At 48.5% G+C, this 18,993-nt stretch overlaps 2 protein-coding genes across 3 annotated transcripts; both read left to right on the forward strand.

The window, feature by feature from the left end:
* Nucleotides 1-11,260: 11,260 nt before the first annotated feature.
* LOC123446969 (monooxygenase 2-like) lies at nucleotides 11,261-12,993 on the forward strand. The gene is made up of 2 exons (XM_045123516.1): nucleotides 11,261-12,185; nucleotides 12,272-12,993. Exons 1-2 carry the CDS (start codon nucleotides 11,507-11,509, stop codon nucleotides 12,808-12,810), a joined length of 1,218 nt encoding a protein of 405 aa, XP_044979451.1. The 5' UTR covers nucleotides 11,261-11,506; the 3' UTR covers nucleotides 12,811-12,993.
* A 2,491-nt stretch (nucleotides 12,994-15,484) lies between these two features.
* Nucleotides 15,485-17,360, forward strand: LOC123446970 (monooxygenase 2-like). Of its 2 annotated transcripts, XM_045123518.1 has the most exons (4): nucleotides 15,485-15,813; nucleotides 15,924-15,992; nucleotides 16,096-17,050; nucleotides 17,141-17,360. In XM_045123518.1, the coding sequence occupies exons 1-3, from the start codon at nucleotides 15,572-15,574 to the stop codon at nucleotides 17,045-17,047; spliced, it is 1,263 nt and encodes a 420-aa protein (XP_044979453.1). In that variant the 5' UTR covers nucleotides 15,485-15,571; the 3' UTR covers nucleotides 17,048-17,050; nucleotides 17,141-17,360. The 2 variants fall into 2 exon arrangements, with proteins under 2 accessions (XP_044979453.1, XP_044979452.1); XM_045123517.1 differs by lacking the exon at nucleotides 17,141-17,360 and having other exon boundaries at nucleotides 16,096-17,102.
* Nucleotides 17,361-18,993: the final 1,633 nt, after the last annotated feature.

The raw sequence follows: 18,993 nt of genomic DNA on the forward strand, positions 1-18,993 counted from the left end.
TAACCGCCCCTATAGTCCAACCACCTGATTGGAATTTGCCTTTTGAAATCATGTGCGATGCTAGTGATTTTGCTGTTGGAGCTGTGTTAGGACAAAGGGTTGATAAGAAATTGAATGTTATCCATTATGCTAGCAAAACCCTTGACAATACTCAAAAGAATTATGCTACTACTGAGATTTTTTTAGCGGTAGTGTTTGCTTGTGATAAGTTTAGGCCTTACATTGTTGATTCTAAAGTCATTATTCATACTAATCATGTTGCCATTAAGTATCTTATGGAAAAGAAGGATGCCAAACCAAGGCTTATCAGATGGGTCCTTCTTCTTCAAGAATTTGATTTGCAGATTGTTGATAGGAAAGGAGCAGACAACCCCGTAGCAGACAACCTTTCCAGGATGGAGGACATACCACATGATCCTATTCCGGTCAATGATAGCTTTCCTGACGAACAATTAGCTATTTTACAGGTGCAATCTAATTCAGATCCATGGTATGCAGATTATGCTAACTTTACTGTTGCAAAGTTTTTGCCTCCAGGTTTAACATTTCAGCAGCGGAAGAAGTTCTTCCACGACTTGAGGTATTACTTTTGGGAGGACCCACATATTTTTAGAGAAGGTGCAGATGGAATTGTGAGGAGATGCATACCGAAGCATGAGCAGAAGGATATCTTGAGACAATTTCATAGCAATCCTTATGGAGGACATCATGCCGGTGAGAGGACCGCACACAAGGTTCTCTAATCAGGTTTTTATTGGCCTACTCTCTTTAAATATGCTAGCAATTACGTTTTATCCTGTGATAACTGCCACAGAGTTGGTAATATTAGTAGGAGGAATGAGATGCCTATGAATTATTCGCTAGTCATTGAGCCTTTTGATTGCTGGGGTTTTGATTTTATGGGTCCTCTCACTCCTTCACACAAGTACACTCACATCTTAGTAGGTGTAGATTATGTGACCAAGTGGGTTGAAGCAATCCCCACTGAAAGTGCCGATCATAAGACATCTTTGAAAATGCTCAAGGATGTAATCTTCCCTAGGTTTGGTGTACCTAGGTACCTCATGACTGACGAAGGATCACATTTTACACACGATGCTTTTAGAAAAGCTCTAGCCAAATATGATGTCAATCATAGAATTGCTTCACCGTACCATCCTCAAACAAGTGGGCAAGTTTAGCTCACAAATAGAGAGATCAAGCTGATCTTGCAAAAGACGGTGAACAGTTCTAGGAAGGACTAGTCCAATAAGTTAGGAGATGCCTTCTGGGCGTACAGAACTGCTTACAAAAATCCCATGGGGATTTCTTCGTATAAGATGGTTTATGGCAAGGCATGCCATCTACCTCTAGAATTAGAGCACAAAGCTTTCTGGGCAGTTAGAGAGCTTAATGTTGATCCAAAGCTTGCTGGTGAAAAGAGTCTCATGAACTTGACTTCTCTAGATGAGTTGAGAAGTGAAGCTTACGAGAGCGCGAAAATGTTCAAAGAAAAGATAAAGAAGTGGCATGACAAGAGAATTTTGAAACGTGAATTTAATGTTGGTGACAAAGTTTTGTTGTATAGATCTCGTTTCAGGTTTTCTCCACGTAAATTACTTTCCAAGTGTGAAGGACCATACCATATCGAAGAAGTCTACCGCTCCAGTGCAATCAAGATTAATAATTTTGAAGGCACAAAACCACATGTTGTGAATGGGCAAAGACTCATGCATTACATGGCTGGAGACCCCATCAATGTAGAGGTGGATGTGATACAGGTAGCCACTCACGAAGAACATATTGCAACACTGTATCAAACACCGGCAGAAGCAGAATAAGAAAAGGTATGAAATACGGTAAGAAACTTCGCGAACATCAATAAAAGTTATGTATTATGCGTTTTTGCGAAATTAGGAAAATTCCGAGCCGAAGCAGAGCCAGAGAGGAGCTCCAGGTCACCCAGGCGACCTGCTGGCGCGGGCTGTCCCCTGGCCGCGCCAGGAGGCTGCCTCGACAACCTGGAGCCCATCTCCGACTCCACTTTGTCTTGTTACCTTCCTTCCGGTGCAGAAAATTTTCCTATATATTTTCCCGGATCGTCCCGGCTTTGTATCTTGCGATTCCGCGCATTTTCTTTTTGATCTGTTTGTGCCAGGAGAACTTTCAACAAACTTAGGTGCCATGGCTTCCCCAGAGTCTCCCAAGGACAAGTTCCTCGTCAACGTCATCAACCCTTATCTCGCAGAGGTAAAAAGACACCCTCAAACCCTTTCGGTGGAGGATGGTGTCCTTCACAAATAATATTTTAAGGGACCTGCCAAGGAGGGGAGCACCAGGGCCAGGCTAGAAGAGGTGGAGCAAGATGTCTTCAAGTACAAGTTGATGATCGAGCGTGGTGTTGAGGCCAACTATGATATCGTCGCTGAGCTAAAGAGGGAGCATGAGGAGGAGATGAAGGAAGTGCGATCAGTCATATCCACACTAGAAACCAAAGTGTTCGAGATTCAAGGGCACATCTATGAAATTCAAAACCAGAACTGTGAGTATGAACTTAAGTTTTTTGCATTTGGGCTTAGCTGCCGAAAGCAGGATCTTGGAGACTGAAGAATCATGTGTGGAAGGTGGACCTCTGCCATGGAAGCGTTTCGCTAAGGATTACCTGAGGAACAAGAACAAGGATGAAGAGTGAAATCTTGATGGGTAATGGCATTCCCTTAGCTTGTTCCAAGCTTGGGGGAGTGCTCGGTATCTTTATTTTTATCCTTTACTTATTTTTGGTCAAGTTTAGTGTCGTATCATGTCTAGGGAAGTTATCTTATGAAATAGGTGTTTGCATTGAGGTCTATCACTCCTTTGTGGAGAGTTTGTATCCGTGAGCGTGCAGTGTCTATGATGGAATATTAATGAGAAGTCTATTGGTTTCTTTGCTGCACTTGGTATTCTTTTCACGCAGTCGATCTTATATGCTGATTCTTATGGGAGTATTGATCTTACATATCAGGTATGGCTTTGAAAACTTTATTTAATCTTGACAAACATAGCATTGGTCATAACAACAAGCATGGGTTTTTCTAGTAGCGACTTAGCCAAAACCTTTATGTTCTTATGCTTGAAGTGTTATGCTGACAAGGAAGACAACTTGATGTTTTATAACAATTCTTTATGTTAAATTTTATATTGTTTTACATCCAAGTCAACATTATTTGTCTGCTCTTAAAAGCCTTTGCTAGCCAACCCATGCACTAAGCGGGAATACTGCTTGTGCATCCATACCCTGAAACCTCAACCTTCCCTAGAGTCCACCATATCTTCCCTATATGTGGTATTTCACCGCCACTCTTAAAGTATATTACTCATGTGCTATCTTTAAAGCTTCAAATATTACTCCCTGTTTTGTGCCTCTGCTTTAGCTCATGAGGAAGTAGTAGGTAATTCATGATCTTCTCATATTGGACAAGTTTTATCTTAGGTTTTCATGTGATCTGCGAACCCCTAATACGAGGAGGGATTGGCATGAGCGCGCCGAGCTCGTAAAAGATAATAACAACAAACAAAACCTCCTTCACGCTTTTTTGATGAGAAATCAGAAAACTTTGGTAGTGATAAACAAAGGAGACTAAGGGGATGTGATCGTCCCCACTTTGGGAGCCGTTCCTCAAAACTTGTCCAACATGAGAAGTATTGGGCTATCTACTAGCATTCATTGACAAATTATGCACCTCTCAAAAGCTTGTTTTACAATCTTGTTGATTTCAAACTCCCTAAAAGCTCTAGCACATGAGTTTTCCCTACTTCCCTCTGCGAAGGGCCAATCTTTTACTTTTATGTTGAGTCAGTAAAACCTACTTATTTCTATCCTGAAAAGAGCAGACACTTTATGTTGACAAAGATGCATGCATTTATATTGTTTCTTTGGGAATTGTCATATCACACATTTGTTGACATTATCATTAAGATACGTGAGTTGTTTGTTAAGCCTAGCTAAAGCAAACATCTTCCTTTGTGTTAGCATTTTCTCTTCTTGACTAATAACATGTTCTTTCAAAAAGCTTCAATTGATCCCATCAAAATATAAGAGGAAGAGCAAAAGTTAAAAGTTATTAGTTGTTCTTTGACCAAGGACATGTTTTCCATGGTTTGATGAGTTTTCTTAGCTCTACTTTTGATTGTGATTGATATTACTCTTTCATAAGGGCCTTATGAGTTGAGATTGCTGTTGAGGATGGTCGAGTTTAGTAGAGAAATTATGATGCTTCTTGTCCGTATTCTTATTTATCGACACTTCACTCTCTAAACTTGTGTACATGTTTACCGAGCTAAGTATTCGCTTGGGGACAAGCAAGGTCTAAGCTTGGGGGAGTTGATACGTCCAAAATGCATCACTATTTTGTATCATAATTTATCTCTGTTCATTGATATATTTCACTTTATGATGATGTACTTATGATGTTTTGGCTTATTTTATACAGTTTCCAACTTTCCGGTGCCGAAATAGCAGACGCAGAATTCAGCGGAGAAAATAGCACGAAGAGTTACAATATCACAACATCTCCAATTGAGTTGAAATTTTGAGGGAAAAAGTTTCCGAACGGGTCCCTAAGACAGGCCAAAGAAGGGCCGGAGGGGGGCCACAGGTTACCTAGGCGACCTGCTGGCGAGCCCCCCTAGGCCGCGCCAGGAGGCCGCCTAAGTGGCGGGCCCCACCCCCGATACTCTCCTTTGGCCTATATGTCCCTCTTGACCTAAAAATTCAGGGGACGAAAGATTTTTCACGATTCCGCCGCCGCTCCGCGGCGGAAACCTACAGAGAAGAAAAGACCTCTCCGACGGGCAGATTCTACCGGGGATAACTCCTCCCGGAAGGGGAGATCGTCCTTATCATCATCACCATCGTCACGGGCATCATCGAGATCATCATCACCATGATCACCAACACTAGCACCATCTCCACCTTCATCCCATCTACTTCACCATTGCAATCGGAGTTGTACCTTGCACTATTCATCCCCTCTACTCTACCGGTGTTGATTACTCTTTTGTGGTGAATGCTATTGAGTTTTGTTGGAGGATTATTAATATGACCAGATTGTTACCATATTTTCATCACCTCTGATCATGATCTCTTTTATGTCTTGTGAGTAGTTCCATTAGTTCTTGAGGACATGGGAAAAGTCTAGATGCTAGTAGTTATATGATGTTGAAGTAATATGTGTTGATTGATATTTAAGTTATGGTGTTATTCTTCTAGTGGTGTTATGTGAACGTCGACTACATAACACTTCGCCTTTTTAAGGACCTAGGGGAATGCATCGTGTATAAAGAATGCTTATGGTGGGTTGCCAGAGTGACAGAAACCTGAACCCCAGTTTGCATACTTTTGCATGAGGGAGTATTGGATCCTAAAGCTTATTGCTATGGTTAGGCTTTGCCTTAATTTCTCTCTTGTATTTGCGGATGCTTGCAAGAGGGATTAATCATAAGAGTGTACTTGTCTTAGCCTAGACGGTGCACTAGTTAAGAACCACCCACATAACACTTATCAATACAAAACATAGTACTAAACGGAATATGACGAAAGCACTTGACTATCTCTCGCGTGTGTCCTCAGGAACGCCTTAGTCTTTATAAGTTTAGTCCCTCGGCTTATCATTTGTGTTCAAAAGGATTCGGCCACTTGCTGCACCTCGGCACCCTTTAGTTTACTTGCATTTATTTCCTTGTTGCTTATACTAGAAAACCCATAAAAATCTACCTTTCAGTACTTGCAGTTATTCCTTGCTCAAGATCACTTGTCAATACCTTCTGCTCCTCGTTGGGTTCGACACTCTTACTTATTGAAAAGGCTATGATAGATCCCCTACACTTGTGGGTCATCAACAGCGAACGTTGCCAAACGATCGGCAGTACTAGCTGTTGCACACCTGAGTTAATTAGAAAAGACATATTAAACAACTACAAACTATGTACCAACCCGGAAAAAGGAACCCATAAAGGAACTATTTTTTCTAGAAGATGTTTCTTACGTTTTATCGTAATATAACATACTCCCCTCATACCGTCTTTGTCTGTTCGTACCATATGGCCGGATTGCCTTGTTCTCAGAAATTGATTCCTAATATCATCAAGAACAAAGTACGAAACACACCCGAGTTCTTTTACACCATGCGAGGTAGAAGTCGATGGCCGGTTATGACAAATGTTACAAACTTTGATGGGAAGTGTCTTGGCACACATAATATAAAAAATTACACATGGTTGCACCCTTGGTTGGTCAAGGTCATCTATCATAGTGTGAAGAGCGCAGTCTTCCTACGATAAGAGGGCAACCGACATCACTTGATCATACACTAGATGTACAGGAACCTCCGTGCCATCATTGCCTACCGGACCAACTTGGGCCATGTACTCGGTATTAAGACGAGTCAAGCAGGTCTTCACCATGACCCACGCTTCCCGAGCTCCTTCTCGACACGCTGAAGTCTTCCACAGCTCGAAAGGGCTCCGAGATCTTTTGAAAAGTTCGAACAGTTCAGCCATCCCTTGCGGAGGAGTCTCGTCCGACTATAGAGATCGGATCATATTCCACATGGCTTTTCGAGCCCGCTCATTAACAATGGAAAGCTGTTGTAGCACATTCTCCCCGAAGGAATCAGCTTCTGTCATGGGACGCCTGGTCAAGAGACCTTTTAAAGAAAAATAAACAACGGAAGTCTTTCAGTATCCCTTGTCATTTAAATGATGTATCAAACAAAGAGGTGAGGGATTTTTTACTTACAAAATAAACCGGTCTTTAGCTGTTGCTTTTCTTCATTGTTTTGTGCCAGTTGAGCTTTTAAAGCTTCAATCTCCTCGGCCTGATTTTTCTTATCCTCCTTGAGTTGGTTGTTTTCTTCGTGGCATCTTGTTAATACTCGATGACCGACTTCAAGCTGGGATTCAGCATATCTTCAAGATTCACGATCTGCGTCTAGATCCCTCTAGATATGGTTTATGGATTCACTTCCTACATCACAAGGTCCTCTGATGAGTAATCGACCTTTTGTAATACATTACACCATCAACCATTTTACCCTTACCATTTGCTTCCCTCGTAAAGCTCTTTACATCCTCGAGCTCTGCTTTATTGGCTTGAAGTTCAGTTTGCATTTGCCGCACATCTTCGGACAATTTGTTGTTTTCCTCCTTCAAAGCATGGAAAAAAACAAAATCAATAGTGAGGTCGAGCCTTAACTCGTCCGTTCTGACCAAATTAAGGCTCGGGGGCTACTAGACCTGAACTTCGGTTCAATTTACCAAAGGAGCAATAAAGACATGTAGTTGGGCCGACATCTGCAAAGCTACTTCTTTGATGCTATTCCGCGCAGCGCCAATATAGGCATCCGCCGAATTGGGAGCATAAAATTGCTGCTCGGAGAAGATAGGATGTCGTAGTGAGTCCTTGCGATGTCGGTGATTCATAGCACTATCGATTTCGGAATTCGTAGCCGAAACATCATCGGCAGGACCAGGCGCCGGGCAAGTGTTTGGAGCGTGCGTGTTGGCCGAATTTTGTGGGTTCGGCTAGTTTTCCAATTCCCCAGCCCCATTTCCGGGCAAGGAGGTTTGCGCTCATTTTCTGCAATTACCGGCAAAGGGGATCATTAGTACACCAAGGAGACCACCATTATTGTAAAAATAATTCGTGGATATCGGCACCAGGATGAAGGGACGGACACAATATGGCCTGCCGCCGCCTATGCAAGAAGTTGTTCCTCAGTCAACACAACCTCGGTAGGAGGAACACATCATGCTGTTCGGCATGTGCTTCAACGAGGTCTTGGAGCAGTCCCGCGGCGAGTGGCTACTTTTCGCTTGCTCGCTGAAGCTGGAAGAGATCTTGGGTTATCGGCCAGAAGGGCCACTACCTGTCCATCGAGACTCTCCTGATAAAATATCCCATCTTCAAAGATGATGGAGACTTCTAGATCTTCGTGGAATCGAGGGTCGTCGTCTCGAGCGTAGTTCTCGGGCTGGGGAGCGGGGCAGCTCACTGTATCGATCCAGTGCTTCCAATCCTACCAGCAAAGGATCATGCGTTTTTACGTTTATTGGTAACACGATCAGGCAAAATAGCCGCAGACATGTCTGTACTTACCCACGGGATGGGGTTGTACGATGCGAAGCCTTCTCGAAAGGCAAGAAGAACGAAGTCTTCCTTTTCTCCCTTAAAAAAATCGGCCAAAATGGCCACTAAGTCATCGCGGGTGTCTGGTCCTTGCCGCTTGCAACGCATCGAGTCATCTGTCCCGATGTACTCCCATAAAGGATGTATGCACTGCTGGAGTGGTTGAACGCACCTCGTGATAACGGTGGCCATCACTTGTACGATGGTTAGACCACCGTGAGCCAGTATTTTTACCTTTGCGGCTAGGCGCCTCATTTCTGAGCTCTCTTCTTTGGACTTTCTCTTCGGACGCGAGCTGAAATGCTTCTTCAAAGGAGCCGTTGAGTACTCGGGAAGGCCTCGCCGAACTGGCTCGAATAGAGGGACGTCGTCGATATAGAACCACTCTGAAGACCATTCGTGCGTCTCTTCATTCGGTGTACCGACTGGGTATCTGGTGGCAGCTATGCGCCACACCTTGGCCCCACCTACTTCTTGGATGGATGCTCCATTAGTCCGGGGAACAATGCAGAAGTACTTTCTCCATAAATCGAAATGAGTTTCGCGACCTAGGAACATCTCGCATAGGGCTACAAAACCTGAGATGTGTAGGATGGAATCCGGGGATAGGTTGTGGAACTGCAGCCCGTAAAACTCCAATAGACCTCTCACAAAAGGATGGATGGGAAATCCCATCCCACGTAGTAGGAAGGAGGTAAAGCATACCCTTTCGCCTTTTTGTGGAATGGGGGATTTTTCTACAAAGGCCTCGCCATTGTAGGCGGTTAAGCCGACACACGTGGGTGCAAGATCGGAGGAGGGAAGGTACCCTTGGATTTCAAGGTCCCATAACCGAAGCTGAGAAACAGAGCAACTAGCCGAGTCCCCAGGTTGAGGGCCGAAGGGATGACAGGAGGAACCCACCATGAAGCTAGATGCTAGGATTCTAGGGTTTCCTTGGCTGCGCTTGTGGGAGAAGGAATGGAGATGTGGTCTTGGACCTGGGCCCTTGTGTATTTATAAAGAAGGGACACCTTCCCCCCACTTCTGTAAGAGACGGTTCCGATGAATCATTGGGACGCGTGCCAACTTTAAGACACACGATGGTCAACAGGATATTAAAATTTAGGGGCAGGATTGAAGGTTATGGGTCCCGCGACGCTTGATGTTCGAGGATTTGCCGAAGACTAGTTCGCCATGCTGCAAATCGGAGGAGGAACTCGCCTTTCAAGCCGACTACCAGATGTGTGAAAGCTGTCGAAGACTCTACATAAGGGCATGGAAGGCTAGTTCGGGGGCTACTATTGGAGTCCTGGACTAGGGGGTCCTCGGGGCGTCGGCCCATGGACCGGATCGTCAGAGTCCGAATAGTTGATGACTTCGTACGAAGGAAGGAAGGCACCAAGGATTGGCGTGAACTCCAAGCTTAGAAAGATAGGTCGGCTCATCTATTCCTGATTATAGCCGGTACCTTGTAAATCCTAGGTACCCTCATATCTATATAAACCAGGGAACCCTATCCGTATATAGGGGCTGAATCATCTAGGGTTTAGCATATACGATCTCGGGGTAGATCAACTCTGTAACCATCTTCATCAATACAACCAAGCAGGACGTAGGGTACTACCTCCATAGGAGGGCCCGGACCTAGGTAAACTCTTGTCTCCCCTCTCTTCCTGCAACCCATCGATCCAAGGTCCACAGTTCGGGACCCCCTACCCGAGATCTACCGGTTTTGACACCGACAACACGTGACTGTCTAAGGCAGCCCGAATGATTCTCATCAACTCCTCACTGTCCAGACTCCTCATGTTCCTCATGAGCTTCTATAGCTTACATGAGATGTTGCACCAGGAGATTGCCAAGTACGAGTCAAGGTTCTTCTGGGCTGGTGAGGGGGATAAACAAAAATACTACATGGTCATCTCACTGGACATTTGGAAACCTAGGGACCAAGGTGGCCTCGAGATCATGTCCTCAAGGAGCATGAACACTACCCTCCCGACGCGCTGGCTTTGGAGGATAGCCAATGGTGAGAGCGGCCTCTGGTTGGACATCATCGGTAACAAATACCTCCGTGGCCAGCCCCTCGCCTTCTGCCAGCGTACTAGTGGTTCCCAGTTTTGGCAAGCCATTATCCAACTCTTGCCAATCCTCCAGATTGGCACATCCATCTCGGTTGGGTGTGGCTCCTCGACACTGTTCTCATTCGACCTATGGGTGGGGGATCGTCCCCTTGTTGCCCGATTTCCGGAATTATTCTCCATCGCGGTTGACCCTGTCTCCGTCGAGGCGGCCCTTATTGACATAGGGCGCCTCATGTCCGTCGGCCCTTCAGCTCTCGTGAGGTTTCTGCATGGGACGACCTCCTCCAGTGTATTGCCCTTTAGCCCTTGGACGTTGACCACACGCACGACTCCATCTCTTTGCGCTTGGAGACGTCTGGCCACTTTTCGGCCAAGTCCTTATACTAGGCTATTGCGCCCTGCAGTGCCCCAAAGCCGTTTAGCCTAATGTGGGATACCCGCATGTCTCTGAAAATACAGATATTCTTTTTGGCACTGGATTCGTGGGCGTCTGCCCTCTAGGGTGGAGGTTCTGAAGCGTAACGACACTGGGGATGGGCTTTGCTCCCTTTGCAGCATGGTGGAGGACGCTAACCAGATCTTTTTCTCCCGCGTTGTTGCTCAGTTCGTGTGGACCTGCTTCCGCAAAGTGGTCTGTGGTCGTTGGTGTAACACCAACTTCCCGGACTTGTTGGCGGAAATCCAAGCCTCCGCTCCCTGTCACCGCCACATTAGGTGGATGTGCATTGGGGGTTCTTGCTTGGACTCTCTGGACCATCCGTAATAAGCTTGTCATCCAGAGCGTGTTTTTGTTTAACGTGCGACTGGTACGATTTTCTAAATGTATATATACTTACAGCTTTGGTGGCCACTTAGTCACCCCAGGATCGGGATGCAATCGGCACCTTCCTCGCCGACCTTCGAGCGATGGCCTTCCGCAGCCTAAAATTTGAAGAGAAAATGGTGGCCTAGAAAGGAGCCAAGCCAATCAGTGTGGCTCCCGCAGCCTATAGAGACTAGGAGCTGCAGAATTTCCTGTCACATGTCCTTATCCGGCTATCCAAATTCACTTTGGCACCACAAGTCACAAGTGACTTTTGATGAGTGAGCCGAGCCATTCATGGAAACGACATACAGTACTACTCCGATATAATCAGCAATGACGTCAATCCTCAAGCTCCAAGGTCCATTCACTGTCGAGCTATATATGTCCAATCAAGAGGAGTAGCTCTAGCTAGATTGGTTGATTCGTGTTCGTGGAGTAGCTCTAACAATCACCCGAAAGCGCGCCGGACCTCGTTGCTCTCCAGCAAGCATGCATCGGCAAGAGGAGTCCGGCGAGGACATCGTGATCGTGGGCGCCGGGCTCGCTGGCCTCGCCGCCGCACTCGGGCTACACAGGAAAAGGGTGAGGAGCGTGGTGCTGGAGTCGTCCCCGGAGCTCCGGGCGTCGGGGTTCGCCTTCGCCACGTGGCCCAACGCCTTCCGCGCGCTGGACGCCCTCGGCGTCGGCGACGAGATCAGGAAGCTCCACCTGCACATCGAAGGGCTGCGCGTCATGTCGTCGTCCACGGGTGAGATAGCGACGGAAGTGGATTTCAGACACGAGTTCTGCTGCGTCAGGCGCGACGTGCTGCTGCAGGTCCTGGCGGCGGAGCTGCCGGAGGGCACCATCCGCTACTCCTCCAAGATCGTCTCCATCGACGAGCACGGCGACGGCGCCAAGATCCTCCACCTCGCCGACGGCTCGGCTCTCCGGGCAAAGGCGCTGATCGGGTGCGACGGGATCAACTCCGTGGTGGCCAGATGGCTGGGGCTCGCCAAGCCGTCGCACTCGGGGCGCTCCGCCACGCGTGGCCTCGCGCGTTACCCCGACGGCCATGGCTTCCCGCCCAAGTTCCTGCAGTTCTTTGGCAACGGCTTCCGCTTCGGCTTCATGCCCTGCAACGACACCGACGTCTACTGGTTCTACACATGGTCTCCCTCCCCAGACGGTCAGTCTAGCTAGCCACTCTTCGCATCCATGGCGATGCCTTGGTGTCCGGTGTCCGTTTACCGCCTCGCGTTGACGGACGTGCAGATGATGGTGTCGACGAGAGCGGCGCCAGGATGAAGCAGTACGTGCTGACGAAGCTGAGGAGCTCCAAGGTGCCCGCGGAGGCGCTGGAATTGGTGGAGAGGAGCGACAACGCGCCCGCTGCGCCGCTGCGATTCCGGCCGCCGCTCTCGCTCTTGTTCGCGAGCGTCAGCAAGGGGAACGTGTGCGTGGCCGGCGACGCGCTGCACCCAATGACGCCGGACCTGGGCCAGGGCGGCTGCGCGGCGCTGGAGGACGGCGTCGTCCTGGCCAGATGCCTCGGCGAGGCCATCCTTGGAGGCGGAGGCGGCGGCGCGACAGGCGCCACTGAGAAGGAGAGGATCGAGTCGGGCCTGCGCAGGTACGTCGGGATACGGCGGTGGAGGAGCATCGAGCTCATCGGAACCGCCTATGTTGTCGGTCTCATGCAGCAGAGTAATAACAGGATCATCAGCTTTCTGCGGGAGAAGGTACTGTCTCGAGTGCTCGCGGGAAGGCTCGTGAAAATGTCCGACCATGACTGCGGAACGCTGTCGAGCTAGACATGTCTGCGTCTTTTTTTGGGTACTCCATTGACACGTCTGAAGAAATCAATGTTGGAGCGTCTCTTTCATTTGCGCAGGATCTAAAAGGACAACATGAATTGTAAAACATATGATTAGAATGTCAATGTCACATGATTTTTGGTTGTGTGATTACATCAAAGAAAAAATAAATCGTTCGAAGAGGTTTGAGTGGATGCTACTATAGAAAGTAATACAAAGAAATTCTTAGGGAAAATTTCTATAGGATTCAAATCAAACAACCAACATAGAAAAAGAAATCCTAAAGATTTGAATCCTTCAAAATTCTTATAAATATTTAGTCGCGTAAGAACCCCCTTCTTTTTCTAGTTAGTTGAAAGAAAAGCAATGGGGTGAAGAACCCCGGAGACGAGCAAACATTATAGACGAGCGAGAGGTCCGTTTAGTATCTTAAAATTGCTTAGCCACAGTCGAACAAGTGGGTAATGTTGGAGTGAACCAAAAAAGTTTGCCCTTAGTATACGCCGCTTTGATTTGCAGGATTTCAAAACGCAGGAATCGAAAAAAATCATAAGAATAGAATGTCATGTCCTTTTGTATCCTACGCGATTTGAAGAAGTGTTTGATAACACAAGAAAGACAAAGAAATCCTTAAAAAGGTTTGAGTGGATAATTTTTTTATTGAAAATTTAGTACGAGTGAATTCTGTTAGAAAAAATCCAAAAGACTACGATCCTACTATTCAAACGGTCATCATAGAAAATGTTCCTAAGCATCCACATCCTTTTGAAATCTTATAAAATTTCTTTCTATCAAAAGAGCCCTAATAAGTCTCGTGGAGGGTCATTTTTCTAGACACGGTCCCTTAGGCTCAATCCATTAAAAAAGATACAAGAAAGTTGTATAGTTAATTAACAAAAATCCAAACAAAAATCGTTACAACACCTCGAACAGGGCACCATCAACACACACGGATTCCGGGCCGCGCATCCAGTGAGCCGCCGGATCCGTCACGTGAGCAACCCACAACCGACACCCTACAACCAAAACCGAAGCCATCGCTTCTGCATCCACACCAACCCCGTGGCTACGCATCCGGCAAGCCGCCTGCTCTGTCACCCGAGCAACCAAGGCTGACACCCTACAACTATCTCTGGAGCCGCCGCTCCAACATACAGACAGAAACTACACACGCTGACCACGAGGCCGCACACGAGGCTGTTGGGTTCTACCGTAGGCGCATCACATGCAAATTAAAATTTTCCTATGCGAAGAACAACCAAGAACATGCTACGGAGATGGATCACAGATCGTTATCACTAGACGCGCAGTGCCATGTAACGAAAGTAGATGTGACAGCGTGTCCGCGTGGTCCGTCTCCTCCTCGTCCGATCTCCCTCGAACATCCGGCCGCCGGATCCCACATACAGGTTCGCGGAACGGTGTAGGTGCACCACCTCTAATGGTATCCGCGCATGCAGGAGGAACATCGTGCGGTAGACTGCTAGGAAAACCCATGTAGATTAGTGTTACCCCTATTAGACTCTCAAACAAATATAAGTGAAGAACGAGAGTGCAATTTTATAAAATCCACACACCACCGTACTCTAAAAGATATAAGTGAAGTACTAGAGAAACTGCTTAGCTCAAAAGATATAAGTGACACATGGTTTTTGGCCCTAACTTTCTAGTAGTTGCACCCCCTCTAGCTTCTTCATCTCGTCGGCGTGCCGACAGCTCCAAACTTTCCGTTCCAGTTCTTGGCTTGCCAACGACATCGTTTGCTACCCCCTCCACATCGGCTCTCTACCCCAGTTCCTCCCTAATCCCGTCCACCTACACACTATGTATATTCTAAAGCTCATGTTTTTCGGACGATAGTTGCAACCCTAATCTCCCACCTTTTAAGGGGGCGGTCGACCAATTGGCGGACTTTTTCATCTTAGGATCCTGATCTGGTGGCTATGGGATTTCTCGGACTCAGACGAGGCAAAATCCATGCTCGTCTTGCCGATGCCGGCAGCGGCAACCCTCGTGGGTGTCGTTTCCCTTCTTGGAGGCGTTGTCATGGTCTTTATCTATGCCCCTCCTCGAGCATTGGGGGAAACCCCAGGTCAAGTTTTTCGGATCGGATGACGATGGTGTCACAACGTCTTTTCTGAGGGCGCTATCTTGCTCGCTCACAGCGTCCGTGGTGTTGCCTTTGAAGGTGTTCGGTGTCGTGCTAGTTCCTCCCGCCTCTCTAGTTCTAAGCTTGGTGGGTTTAGTTGTGTTTTTGGGTTCCATGCTCTCTTCTTCGGTTCCATGTTCATGCTTTTTTTGGGTTCATGTCATGTATTGTGCTCTCTATTGTAATCGTTCTCTTTTCTCTTCTACCAATGGAAATAGCCAAAAAAAAATCTCATTCACCGTGCGGTGTGAAGCGGTAACCAAACTATTTGGGTGCATGCATATGTCATGGATGGGCTCATCTCCCGTGGTTCAGTGGTTCCAATCAATCAATCCTTTTTCGGCTCCACCTTGCTCCCAAAAACCATGATTAAAATACTCGGATGAGACGAGGTGACATTCTAGATCGATGTTTATCCCCCGCTGGTGTGTTCTGGGGACGGTCACGGGATCGCAGCCGGCCACCGGCCGCCGGATCATCAGCAATGACGTCAAATTCAGGCATATATATACGCACCGATCACTCACTCTTGGTTCCTCACAACGGCTTCCCACTGCCACACTGACGATCGATCGCACACTCATCACAGTTTTACTTGGTACGTAAGCAATGGCGGCCGGAATCCAACAGCAGGACGCAGCCGAGGACATTGTTATTGCCGGCGCTGGACTGGCCGGCCTCGCCGTCGCTCTGGGACTCCACAGGAAGGGCGTTCGGAGCGTGGTGCTGGAGTCGTCGCCGGACCGTCGCACGTCCGGCTTCGCCTTCTTCACATGGACCAACGCCTTCCGCGCGCTTGACGCCCTCGGGGTAGGGGACAAGATGAGAGGCCGACATCTGCAGCTGCTGGGGTATGCATGCTGTGGTCGTTTTCCAGCTCTTTTTCCGCGTGCAGTTTCTGTACATCTACAACTGTCTGGTGATGAGATGATGATGTGTCTGTCTATGTTTCTTTCGTCAGGTTGCGGGTCATGTCTTCGTCCACGGGTGAAATAGCGCGAGAGATGGATCTCCGGGTGAACGGAAAACTGTGAGGAGACATAGACATCCATGCATCCACCATATCGACCGATCTCGACTGTGTTCTTTAGTGAAACGGTGAAAGCAGAGTTTTCACTATGGTGTTGGTGCAGGGGACCCCATGAGGTCCGGTGCGTGCAGCGTAACGTGCTGCTCCAGGCGCTGGAGGATGAGCTGCCGCCGGACACCATCCGCTACTCCTCCAAGATCGTCTCCATCGACGACCAGGACGGCGACGGCGACGGTGCCAAGATCCTCCATCTCGCCGACGGCTCGACTCTCCGGGCAAAGGTGCTGATCGGCTGCGACGGGATCAACTCGGTGGTTGCGAAATGGCTTGGGCTCGCGAAGCCGTCCGAGTCGGGGCGCACGGCCACGCGGGGCCATGCCAGGTACCCCGAAGGCCACGGCTTCGAGCCCAAGATCCTGCAGTTCGTCGGCGAAGGCTTCCGCGCCGGCTTGGTGCCCTGGAGCGACACCGACGTCTACTGGTTCTTCACCTGGTCTCCTGCACCTTCCCCGGATGCCAACGGCAAGGACGACAGCAGTGTCGACCGGAGCGCTGCGGCGATGAAGCAGTTCGTGCTGACCAAGATGAGGGGTGCTAAGGTGAGCCCCGAGGTGCTGGAGGCCGTCGAGAGGAGCGAGATGAACGACGTGCTCGCCGCGCCGCTGCGGTACCGCTCCCCGCTCTCGCTCCTGTTCGCCAGCATCAGCAAGGGGAACGTGTGCGTCGCCGGCGACGCGCTCCACCCTACGACGCCGGACCTGGCGCAGGGCGCGTGCACAGCGCTCGAGGACGGCGTCGTCCTCGCCCGGTGCCTCGGCGACGCCATCGTAGGCGCCGGCTCCGGGGAGCAGAGGGAGAGGGTCGTGGAGGCCCTACGCCGGTACGCCGGTATCCGTCGGTGGAGGAGCGCGCAGGTGATCGCGATGTCGTACACTGTGGGGTTCTTTCAGGAGAGTGATCACGCTGTGGTGAGCTTTGTGCGGGACAAGCTGTTGTCCGGGGTGCTCGCCAAGACGCTGCTCATGATGCCGGACTACGATTGCGGCAAGCTGTGAAGTGTATGTACTGCCTTTTCTGCAAGCATATGCGTACTGTCTTTTTTATTCTTCACGATAATACGTGTCTCATTTCTGTCATAAACATCATAGGACAAGCAAAGGAAACGACACCGATAACAAAACTTAAGAGCATCTCCAACACGCGCCCCAAACGCGCCGCGCGCAAAAAACTGGTTTGTCGCGCGCCAATCGTCTCGTTTGGCGCGGCACGCAGCGCTGGCTTCAGCAGCCGCGCTAAAATGTGGCGCGCGCGCGCCGCTCCAGCAGCGTGTAAAAATACAGCACGCGTGACTCGCCAGACATTTTAACATATATGGCATTTTGGACACAAAATGAGTTTAAAACATTCATCAAAATGCAACGAACATGTGAAATTTGGCACAAACAAGTTGATGAATAAAAGTTAATGCCCACAAGTTCATCCAACCAAGTTTAAAATGCAAACTAAAGTTCAAGACATAAATGAAAGACACATCAATCATCTTCCTCGTCTTCGTCCTCATCTTCCGCCTCCGCGGCGACAAGAAGAGGCTGCGCGCGAGGCCGACGCTCGGCGGAGCTCCGGCGGTGGCGACGCCAACGCTCCCCGCACTAGGGTTTCCGGCGGCGGCGGCGGCGGGGGGGGGGGGGGGGTCGCGGCTGTACAACGGGGTGAGCGGGGTGCCTGTGTGCGCGTCCATGGGTGGCAGGGCGCGAGCGCGCGCGGTGCGTAGGAGGAGGAGATGAGAGAGTGCGGCGCGAGCGCTCGAGTGTGCCGCGCGCGGAAGCGGGCGCCCCAAATACACCGCGCGCCCAACTTGTTATAGCGCGCGCGCGGTTTTTGCGCGCCCGCTGGAGCCTCCCGCCGCGTCGCGCGCGCTAAAACGGCCTAATTTGCGACGCGACGCTAGTTTAGCGCGACTGTTGGAGATGCTCTAAAAGTCAGCAGAACATTAGTCTTCTTACAAAGAAACAACAGCAAAAAAGAAAAATTATAATGAGATTTGAAGAATTCCATAAGCTTGACATCAACACATGTCACCAGCCTCCGGTACCATCACATCAATCACCAAATTAAAAAATATAAGGGGTCACGTTAAGGATGTCGTAGACCGGGGCACTAACACGAGCTGTTTGGACCTCACGGGCCAATCTGATGCCCGTCAAGCCACCTCCTGAAGCGCCAAGACTCGCTAGTATGAAGAAAGGAACCCTCCAAGACTTAGAGTATCCCAAGGATGTCTCTATATTCGGCATGTCTCCAACCAACTTAAACATGTAACTTAGCTTCCCCTGGATACATTCTTCTTAGGATTTAGAGATTACACAATGATCTCGAGGTTGATCATCACTCTGTACTCGATACCCCATTATCAATACAATCAAAGCAAGATATAGGATTTTACCTCTTCGAGAGGGCCCGAACCTGGGTAATCATTGTCTTCCTACTCTCCTTGTTACGATCACTAGTGCAACCATCGTGCTATACAAATAGGTTTTGCCCCCTTCCTACAACATAATTCTAAACCGTCACCTTGCCCGTGTCTGTGTGGGTGATAGGGGGCCTATCTTACACAGTATAGATAAATCATTGTGATGCCTCCATCTGGTCACACACGCTAGGCAAAAATAAAGCGTGTGCGATTAAGAGGAACATCACAAACAGACATATTGAAGAAATCGTGTGAGATATGCTTCGCATCCCATACAGGGAATCCCAAAGATATCTCCTCATTCGTACTACACATCACACACAATTTTCTGCATCACATCGTTTGTGATAGGGCTAGCCATCGCACACGATAGTCACAATTCTATCGATTGTCACTATAAGAAATATGCTAATACACGACGCTATATTTTCGTCGCTACATTGTCACGGTTTTTAATTTATGACGATCTTACGATGAAAAACCAAGCGTCGAAAACGAGGCGTCAGCAACAACGTTTTGATCGAAATTGTC

Source organism: Hordeum vulgare, chromosome 4H (genome assembly GCF_904849725.1).
Source record: "Hordeum vulgare subsp. vulgare chromosome 4H, MorexV3_pseudomolecules_assembly, whole genome shotgun sequence".
NCBI classification, from domain to species: domain Eukaryota; kingdom Viridiplantae; phylum Streptophyta; class Magnoliopsida; order Poales; family Poaceae; genus Hordeum; species Hordeum vulgare.